General features: G+C 54.3%; 2 protein-coding genes across 2 annotated transcripts; one reads left to right on the top strand and one right to left on the bottom strand.

Annotated features, from left to right (window-relative positions):
- Positions 1-4,127: 4,127 nt before the first annotated feature.
- LOC124697259 (peroxidase 43-like) lies at positions 4,128-5,013 on the bottom strand. The gene is made up of 3 exons (XM_047229878.1): positions 4,621-5,013; positions 4,367-4,529; positions 4,128-4,258 (listed from the first exon to the last, which is right to left on the bottom strand). The coding sequence occupies exons 1-3, from the start codon at positions 5,011-5,013 to the stop codon at positions 4,128-4,130; spliced, it is 687 nt and encodes a 228-aa protein (XP_047085834.1).
- Positions 5,014-8,150: 3,137 nt separating this feature from the next.
- On the top strand, positions 8,151-8,918 carry LOC124697258 (expansin-A18-like). Its single transcript, XM_047229877.1, has one exon. The coding sequence runs from the start codon at positions 8,151-8,153 to the stop codon at positions 8,916-8,918; it is 768 nt and encodes a 255-aa protein (XP_047085833.1).
- The last annotated feature ends 1,738 nt before the right edge of the window (positions 8,919-10,656 follow it).

Below are 10,656 nucleotides of genomic sequence, written 5' to 3'. Positions count from 1 at the left end.
CAGGACTTCCTTACGCGGTCGTTCCCGCGAAAGCGGAGATCCTTGACGGGATGGCTGAGGATCGGAGTGGGTGTTTTCATCTTCTGATTCGCGTTGATCCAGCGCCGCCAGGGTTGCGAGAACCTGCTAAGGCTGGGCGGATTCAACTTCAGGCTGATCACCGTATCCGTATTCCCTTATCTTGCGATCGAACTCTTCAGTATCCATGGAGGGGGTATCCCTGGAAATTGGGCTTAGGTTGCCCAAAATCGACTCTTCAACCGGGGTTCCGCTTTCTCCGACAGCCTCATGCTGATCCGGAGCAGCGTTGTTTTCCGGTACCTCGACCTGCTCGGGACCAGCTCCGGCTTCTTGAGGGGCGGTTCCGGCGGTATGGTCCAAGAAGTGTACGAAGTGACACCTTTGCTTCTCTAACACCTGGGAGACCCAGGCGGATCTGCATTGGTCTTCCACCTTTATTTCCTGCTCAGGGGCGGATTGGGTGGGCTTCGATTTTTCTAGATCCAAGGCGAAATCTTCCTTGGGAAGCTCCTGCACCTCAGATCGGATCTTCGCGACTGCGTCCTGCTCAGCGGCGGTCGCGTCAGCGTTACTTACCAGTGGGTTTCCGTCGGAATCGACGGTTTCCCCGATGAAGATGTGTATGCCGCCGACTGGGACGATGGAGAGCTTGACGGGGTTTGTCTTAGCCGGAATCCAGCACTCATCCGGAGGGCGATCGGCAGATTTCCGGCGTAAAGGACGCGCCCCACAGCGATGGTGTCGTCGTAGCTTCCCATGGCGGAACCCTCCCGGTTCCGGCCTCCAGACGCCGCAGGCCCCACGGTGTGCGCCAACTGTCGTTGCCTAATCGACGGTGCCTCGGAGTAGGGATCCTCACGAGGGGGAGAAGTAGTAGGAGCCATAGGGCGGAGTGCACACGGGACGGTGATACGCGATTTACCCAGCTTCGGAACACCTGCACGATGACAGGGCCTATTGCTGCTTGTCTGGAATTATCTGGGCGCTTTCGCGATGTTACAATGAGTTGTGGTTGTGCCTCTAGGGCTCCCGGGATCCGGCTTATAAAGGCGCACGGATCTAGGGTTTACATGGAGAGTCCTAGCCGGATTACATGTTGCCTAACTACGGTACAATGTCTTGCCGTGCACGTCAAGGATCCGCCTTCCCTTATACGTCGTACCGGATCCGGGTTCCTAATGGGCCTCCATGGATCCGGGTTCCTCCAAAGGTCGGTCGGATCCGGCTTCCCTCTCCTGAGCCGGACTTCATCCTTCAGGATCAACAGCAACTGGGCCGCCCGATGGGCCACATACCACATCACCATCTATGGGCCACCCGGGCTTGCCGGATCTAGGCATTGTCGATGGTACACCCATGAAGTATACCCACAACAGCTACTTTGCAGGATGCTGTTGCACAATCTACTACTGAGGCTGAGTACATGGCTATTGCTGAGGCAGGTAAAGAGGCTGTTTGGCTGAAAGGTTTATATGCTGAGCTTTGTGGAGATAATTCTTGCATTAAGTTGTTCGAGTGACGAGTCAAAGTGTTATTTATCTTACTAAAGATCAGATGTTCCATGAGAGGACAAAGCACATTGATATTAAGTACCACGCAATCAGAGATGTGGTTGCAAAAGGTAAAGTGAAGGTATGCAAGATTAGTACTCATGATAATCCTGCTGATATGATGACTAAGCCTGTCCCTGTGTCCAAGTTTGAGCTTTGTGTAGAACGATAGAGAGGGAGAGAGATATGCGGAATATGTTGGATATGTTATTGAGCCTCATGGGCGAGTATATATAGGCGTACAGGGATCATCTTGGAGTGCAAAACAAGACACGAGATCTATCTCTATCCTAGACTACCTAAACTGCACACGGAATATATCTCTAACACTCCCCCGCAGTCGTAGCGGGAGCGACGTGAACAACAGTAGCGTCGCGGACGGTCAGACTGGAGATAAACCGAAGTGGACCCCAGAAGGCTGACACTCCCCCGCAGTCACAGCGGGAGCGTCGTGGACGGAGTTGCGTCGCGGATGCTTGGACTGTAGAGGAAGCTGGTGAGGCGCGAGGCGAGGTGGTAGCCCTTGTGCCGATGTCGAGGGAGCCGAGAGCGTTGGGCGATGCAACCTTGGTCGGGGTAGCCGCGCGAGGGATGCCGTGGTCGATGTCGTGGTCGGGTGCCGGTGTCGAGGTAGCCGCACATGAAGCCGCAAGCGCATAGTGCGCGAGGAGAGTGACGGAGACGCGTCGAGGCGGTCGTGGAGATGGTCGATGCCGAAGTCGATGCAGTCTGAGCCGTCGAGGACGAGGTGCTGCCCTAGTTTTGCCAGAACTAGGCGCACGTCGGGGACGAAGGCATACTCCGGTTTTGCCAGAACCGAGTACGCAAAGACGAAGTCGGCGACGCGGTCGAGGCAGTCGTAGAAGAGTCGATGCCGATGAAGACGTTGTCGAAGCCGATGAAGACGAGGCGCTAGCCCGAGTTTGCCAGGCTCGGGGACGCGTCGGGGAAGAAGGCACGCGTCGGTGTTGCCAATACCGGGCGTGCGTGGGAAGGGACCATCATGGACCGCGAGGTCATGGTGGACGGAGACATAGAAGGCGGCGAAACCAGCGGTGACCAGGAGTGACCATGCTGGATGCCTAGACTGTAGAGGTGGTCGGCGAGGCCTGCGACGACCAGAGTGGTCATGCAGGGTACCTGTGAAGGTGCGGCGGCGGTACTCGAAGTTGGTGAGGAGGAACCCGGCGGCTTGATGTAGACCTTGCGCTGACGGTGGCGACCTGCGCCGATGGGGCGACGCGGAAGTAGCCTGGAACGTCGGTGCGCGGGGACGGCGAAGTAGACTGCGTGCGGTGACGTCTCGGCCCGAGGGGCCGGCGTAGCTGCAGGGCGCGAGTCGATGCAGCGGCGGGAGGCCACCAGCAACGTACACGCCTTGGAAGGCGCATCGGAGGCCGGTAGCATGGACCAAAGGCGGCGGCGCTGCGGCCCGAAGGGGCGACGCAGCGGCAGCTCGTAGCTCGATCGGTGGTAGGCGCGTGCTCGGGGACGTACTTGGCGGAGACGTGCGCGCGATCGGTTGATCAGACCGACGGCGGCGTTGTACGCGCCATGGCGTGGACGACGTGCCGCAGATTGGAGTCGTTGGCGACGTTGTCGGTGATGTCCCGGGCGATGACGGTGAAGACGGACCAGCGATGGAGACCGCGCGGGCGAGACAGCCTGCTGCGTCGCACGTAGGCGTCCCGTGTGTGACGCGTGCGGCCGTGCCGCGCTGTTGATGAAGATGGCCGATGCAGTCGACGCCGAGGTTGGAGTAGAGGCGCGTGATGACGACGGCCGTGGGCGACTCAATCCGATCTATGATCGGCAAAACCAAAAAAAAGAAAACGCCGGTCGAGCGACCGGCGGCGCAAAAAGAAAACCAATCTACGGATTGAAAAAAAAAACGACTCGAGGGCAGCGGATCAACGGATCGGCGGACGAACCCTCTTACGGGTTGCGCGGCCCCCGGAGTAGGCCATGGAGAGACCTCCCCGGGGGCGGCGCGGCGCGGAAGCTGTGCGGCGGCTAGGTCAGGAACTTGCGGCTGATACCATGTAGAACGATAGAGAGGGAGAGAGATATGCGGAATATGTTGGATATGTTATTGAGCCTCATGGGCGAGTATATATAGGCGTACAGGGATCATCTTGGAGTGCAAAACAAGACACGAGATCTATCTCTATCCTAGACTACCTAAACTGCACACGGAATATATCTCTAACACTTTGCTCAAACTTGGTTGGTATAACTGTTTAGCCCAAGTGGCTATTGGCGCCAGCAAGTGTTTTCTTTGTTGATTCAGGTGATTGTTGAAGTTCATGCTACAAGGAATTTGTCTCAAGGTGGAGTTTGTTATATTGTGATCAAATTCCAAGAAGAGGCTAACTTCTGACGAGCGGAGCGAGGCCCGTCGCCGGTAGGCTTGGGCCGAAATAGTGAAGTTTGTAAACATCACCAAAATAGTGAAGTTTTGTTGGCTGGCGCCCGTGGTTTTTCCCTTGTGTGTTGCAAGGGTTTTCCACGTTAAAATCTCGTGTCCTCTGCAGTGTTTTACTTTTCGTTCTTCGTTTATTGTGCATCTCGATTATAACAGCCGGCAGGGATGGACGGGTCCGAGCCGCGCCCGCCGCCCGGCAGCGGGAAGTTGTAGAGGCGGTCCTGCGTGAAGAAGCACGCCGTCGTGCACACCGTGTGCGCCGCTGCAATTCACATAAGAAAAAGGTGTACGTGTTAATTAGCTGAGCTCAAATTACCAACCACCATGGTCGCGCGTAGAGAGGTTTGGTAATATGTTGTGTTTGGCTCACAGCTAAGGAGGGCAAGGTCCTTACCGTCGAGGCCGCTGGCGGCGAACTTGGAGCGGAGGACCTGGGCGGAGTCGTGCACGTCCGGCAGCGCGTCGCCGTCGCGCAGGTTGGACACCTTGCCATCGCGGCGACCAGTCGGCACGTCGAACGACGGCCCTCCCGTCTGCGTGCAGCAACACGGTGCAAATGAAATCGAGATCAGTTTCCAGACTCCGTGCAAGCAGGATGTTGATGTATTATTTATATGTGCTTACGAAGGCGACGGCGTCGCGCGTGGCGAGGATGACGATGTCGGCGCAGGAGACGACGCCTGGGCACTGCGCCTCGAGCTGCGCCTTGGCGCTGTCGATCACGTCCATCCCACGCAGCCCCTGGTGCTTGGCGTTGTCCAAGTCCGCCTTGTTGCTCCCGCCCTTGATCAGCAGCACTGACGCATCGTGGAACTGGAAGGCGAGGAGTGATGGGAGGATGGTGGAGTCGGAGGCGGAGAAGCCCCGGACGACGGACGCGACGGTGGACTCGGCGCTGGGGCACGACTCTGAGTAGAAGCCGACCTGCAGCTCACCGCTGGCTCCTCCTAGCAGCGCCAGCAGCAAGAGAGCCCCGGCCACGCTGCAGCTGGTAGTGGTAGTACTGCTACAGCCCATCTTGGAAAACGAAACTAGAGTGAGGGCAGGGGCCGGGTGAGTGATCGAGAGCTAGGAGCAAGGTGCTGTGCCTGTGCGTTGCCTTGATGGGGTTTTTACAAGTTCTGATCATGCGTTTGTTCAAGACACCAACTGCCAAGCAAAACCTTCCAGATGTTCCGCCACATTGGTGATTTGATTTGACCGCATCGCAAAGAGTAGGAGGTGTCACGCATTTAGTGGCACGAAACCGCATAATGTAGTTGGCGGTAGAAGATAAACCTTAATGGATAGTGTTGGGTGTCTCTCGGGGATCAGATTTCCCAGCCCCCGGGTCCCCAGCCGTCGGATCGGCCATTTTGGACGGTCAGATCTGCTTTTACTGGATGCAGCAAAAAAACACCTTCCGGCAGCAAAAAATAACCCGCTTTTGCTACGTTGTAGCAAAAAACGGTTCAGCCACGAAATCAAATAAAAAGGCTGAGCTCGCCGGAGACTCGCCGGAGAGCTTGTAGCAAAAAAAAAATTGCTATTGTAACAAAAACAGATATCGTCGAAGACATCGACGAGAAAGTCGCCGGAGACCCGTACCAAACATATTGTACAATTGTAGCAAAACCATAGAAAATTGTAGCAAAAAAAATACTAATTCAGCAAAACTTTCCACCCAAGACAGCAACACCTTGCACCTAATGTAGCAAAAAACGACCTCCGTTGGTAGCAAACCCGCCTTCCGCCAGTAGAAATGTCGGAGGCCTATGGTAGGTAGCAAAGCCTGCCTTCGCTGGTAGCAACATCGAAGGCCTAAGGCAGCAAACTCCCACAAATTCGCCAAAAATATTCTTTGTATTCTAGCACTAATTGCGCCTCCATCTTGGGCTGGCCTCCATCTCCGGCCTGCAGCACGCAGGGTGAGCACCATATGTCCCCACCATCTCAACGACGGGTAGAGGTGGAGCTCTCCGCACCTCATGGCTACGTGCGGCGGCGCCCACAGGGTGGCTGGGGCGGGGCGACGGCTTGAGCTCATCGGCAGTTGAGAAGGTTGAGGAGGAAGACCGCCGGCTGGACCGGCGAAATCTCGAGTCGTCTCGTCGCGGGCGGAGCGCCCGTATTCCAAGCGCTCCATGGCGTCGATGATTGGGTGGAACCATCAGGGGCTTGCAGCACCACCACCGTAGGAGGCGGCCGGCATCGCTCCATGGGGGACGGCCGGCGAGGGCGCGGCGGCTACAGGAGGAGGAGGTTGGGGGAGGCGGCGGGCGCGAGCAGGGGAAACAGAGCTCGGCTTGGGCGCCGACGAGGCGCGGGAGCAGCGAGGAAGGCGGCCGGCGACGAGGTTGCTACCGGCGCGAGGCCAGGATAAGCGGCGGCGGCGGCGGCGGCCGGCCAGGGGAGGCCACCGGCGAGGAAACGATGCGGATGAGGATGGAAAACGAGTGGAGAAAGGAGATAAGGAGAGCAGTGCGTGGTGGGACCAGCAATTTCTGTGGCCATGTGAGGGGGCACGTGTCGCCAGAGCGACCCGGGGGATGGAGAGACGTGATCCCCCGGCCCCGGGGGCATAGGATCATTTTCCAACCTTAATTACTACAAAGATGAAATTTTGACAGAATAAGGTGGTACCTCAAGTCGTGAACTCAAACTGATCTTATCTTTCTATTCTGTTCGGTGTTTTTTTTCTTTTTTCCATAGCTATGGGCTTTTCTACTCTTTGCCTTGTTGCTTCAAGAGGTAGAGCCCCTTAATTGGTGCAACTGAGACCACATAATAATAATAATAATAATAATAATAATAAAACAGATTACTTTTTCTATAGTTTTTGCAGTTGTCATTTCTGTAAGTGTAGGGTGATGAAAAAACGCGTTTCTTGAACTCTGTAGACCTGCTCTGCGAGGTTTCGTTGATTCTATCATTGGCACCGGGGATGAAAATCCCTATTATTAAAAAAAATTACGAACCTGGCCTTGCTGTACATGCGTGGCTCTTTATCTACATAACCAGCAACGTTTGCTACTGCAAGACGATTTTTTTTTTTTTTTTTTTTTTGCGAATCAACAACTTTCATTCATCACTCATCAGGCTTACAATCATTTTGCAGACATTGAACTAGAAAAGTAGGGATATAATCTATTATATACTAAAAGCAAAATAAGATGTTTTAACGGAGACACCAGGTTAATCCACATAAGCTAAAATTACCAGCCCCGTTGATTGTAATAGTAACGGATGAGATTAAAGGTCAGATTAAAGTTACGTAATCTACTGTCACGTTGCAAAACAGTCACACATGAAAATGTACGACCATGGTGTCCATATAGAAGGTTTAGGCTAACTCTTCGTACAGAGATCGTACCATTAATAATCAGTTTGGACTGTTGTTCTTCATATAAATTTCTATATTGTTTTACGTGAAATATTTTGCTCGATCATGAATAGTTAGGTAGAAAATATAGTCCATAGCAACGTTTCGTGGATTCAGCAGGGAGTTGAGAGCTTGCAGTTAGAGGTGGATTTTTTTTTTTTTGATTTGACTCTGCAGTTTGAGTCGGATATAATTAGACTTGACTTGCACCATCTTGTTATTAAGTTTTGTTTAACTGCCGGTAGATGAATCAATTGTGAAGTTTTCTTTAGCAACTCGTGTATTATGCTCTGGTGTGAATGAGTTGTTTATTTGACCTTGACCAAACCATTCTGGAGGGAATTGTCCTAAATTAATCCTCGGTGTTAAGAGGTTATCCCAAAGGGTTCCTGTTGCTCATGCCTTCTCTGGGCATTTTTTTATATATAATACTTCTTCCATCGTTGTTTAGCGGCTAATGCCGTCTCTGTACTCCACATTGCCAATGACAAGCTGCGCTTCCGGTCTTTCCGTCAAAAAAAGGAAGAAAAATGGCGAGGTAGAGGTGCAAAAAGGAGTGATTGAAGGCACAAGTCAACTCTGTGCATATATGCTGCGTTCGATCGTGCGTATCATACACGGCCGTACGTCCGGCCGCGATTGTACATTCCTCGAGCTACTTAAGCACCACCATTGTCCGCATCATCCTCACCTCTAAATATCTAATTCCACCTTCGAGCTAGCTAGAGCCAGGATCAATCATCTCTCTTGAGCTCTGTTCGGAAATAGTTTGGACCAGCAGGAGAGAAGCTAGATGGCAGGTAGAAATGGCTTCTTCATCCTGCAGGTGCTGGCCGCGGTGGTGTGCTTGGCGGCGCCGGCGGTTGGGGCGGACTGGCTCCAGGCCACCGCCACCTTCTACGGCGGCAGCGAGGGGTCCGGCACGATGGTCGGCGCGTGTGGGTACGGGAACCTGCACGATCAGGGATACGGCACCAACAACGCGGCGCTGAGCACGGTGCTGTTCAACGACGGCGCGTCGTGCGGGCAGTGCTACACCATCATCTGCGACCAGCGCAAGTCCGGCATGTGCAGGCCCGGCAAGACCGTCACCGTCACCGCTACCAACTTCTGCCCGCCCAACTACAACCTCTCCAGCAACAATGGCGGGTTGTGCAACCCTCCCCGAGCGCACTTCGACTTGTCCCAGCCAGCGTGGCTCAACATCAGCACCTACCAGGCCGGCATCGTCCCCATCGTCTACCAGCGGGTCAATTGCCGGAGGAGCGGCGGGTTGCGGTTCACCATCACCGGCTTCAAGGACTTCCAGGTGGTGCTGGTGACTAACATGGCCGGCAGCGGGTCGATCAAAAGCATGTCGGCCAAGGGTACCAACACCGGGTGGATCCAGATGTCCAGGAACCGGGGCGCCATCTGGCATGGCATGTCAGGCCTGGAAAAGCAGGCGCTCTCCTTCAGTATCACCTCCACCGGCGGACAGAACATCGTCTTCCAGAACGTCATCCCGGCCGACTGGCAGTACGGCCAGACTTTCTCCACAAGGCAGCAGTTCGACTACTAACTAACCAATTCCCATCCGGTCTCAGTTTCACGCTCATGCTCACCTGCGCTTGATTGATTTCTTAGCCGATTGGTGCTAGATCGATTGATTGAATTGTACATTGTAATCCACATATACATGCAATGATCTTGTTTGATATGAAAAAAAGTTAACTACACCCTCTCCAGGCATACTAGTTACGTGTGCATGCTGTTGACAACAAACTGGAGGCTGAGTGGACATTTTGTCATAAGGACATCTCTAGCGGCCTGGCACATTCCAACCATCCCTGTTCGTTTGGGTCGGGCCGCGAACACCAATTTGGTCTTCTTGGATTATTTGTTTGTTTGGGTCAGGTAGCCCAGGGGCCCGACCGCCAACTTTTTATTTATTTATAATATAACCATTTACATAGTGCGCCATGGTGCCTAGTTGTCATCATCTTCGATGAGATTGATAAAGACCGGAGGCGCCCAAGGACATTGCCAATGCAGAGGCTGCTTAGGCGTCGAAGGCGGTGTTGGTGCGGGAGGAGGAGGCGGAGGGGTTGGTGGCCTCCCAGCAGTTGGATGGCGAGGCCATCCCACTGAGCGAGGTCATCGAGCTTGCTATTTCCTATGGCCACCTCCATGGCCTCATCCTCCGTGAGGTTCGGTGGTTGGAGTTCATCCTCCTCCTCTTCCGCCTCCTCCTCCTTGTCGTTCGTGACCTCCTCGTCATCCTCCTCGTCATCGAAGAGGGCGCCAAGCTCCCGGTTGAAGAAGTCCACATTGCTTAGGTAACCCGCGCGGCGGCGGGGTCGAACTCCTAGGTCCCGAAGGTGGACCAGTTGTAGGAGTCAAGGGTGATGGCCGAATCGTCGCGTAGAGTCCGGTGGAGGATGAATCTACGACGGCCGGATTACGTACTATCGTTGTCATCCCTCGTGCGGCACCGGAGGCACCGGGACACGGAGGTGGTTGAGGTACCAACGACCACTCGGCATGCCTGCATCCTGCCAAGGGACCCGCCGGTTCTCCTCGAACAACCGGTGGGCGAGTTCGGTTGGCAAGCTCCAGCATTTGCACGTGGTTTTCTTCTTCTTGGCGCGAGAGGACCCGGCCTCGGCGTCGTGCTTCATCTTGTGGAACAGACAACTATTTCCCATGGCGATGTCGGTGCCGGTTTGCGAGATGAAAGTCTCATGCACGGTTTGGGGTTGGATGTAGGCGACGTGCAGGTAGACTGGCCCTCTTATAAAGGCCGGGTGCCGCCTTGAACTGGCGGGACGCCGAAGCGCCACCCGCATCAACACTGGTGCGCGTGAATGTGGGACCATGCCACTGACACGGCGCGAGGAACCAACCCGTCGCCGGAGCCATTACTACGCGGTGCCAGGTTGGCCCGATGGGCAACGCTGACCGGGCAGCGTCCACGAAGACGCATTGGCAGCACAAATTTAGACCGCGTTTGCATCCCGCGGACATGCCGTTTACGTTGGGCGGTGCAGATCCATTTTTAACCGCACGGACACAAATAGTCGCTTTGCATCCATTTGCATGGAGCATCCTAAATGGCCAACTGCCATAACTTCGAGCATTTTGGAAAAATATTTGAACTCCTATGAAAGGACGAGATGTCGCGCTAGGCTTGACTAAGTGCAACAACAACAACTAGAGTTAAGCAAGATAGACACAAGATATATGTAGCACAAGTGATAGCAAGATATATGTACTTCAAGCACGATGATAATCACAAGAAAAGTAAGCTCGGGTATAGA

This window comes from Lolium rigidum, chromosome 3, assembly GCF_022539505.1.
Source record: "Lolium rigidum isolate FL_2022 chromosome 3, APGP_CSIRO_Lrig_0.1, whole genome shotgun sequence".
Taxonomy (NCBI): Eukaryota; Viridiplantae; Streptophyta; class Magnoliopsida; order Poales; family Poaceae; genus Lolium; species Lolium rigidum.
The sequence above is the reverse complement of the archived record's forward strand: the minus strand, read 5'-3'. Positions and strand labels throughout refer to the sequence as shown.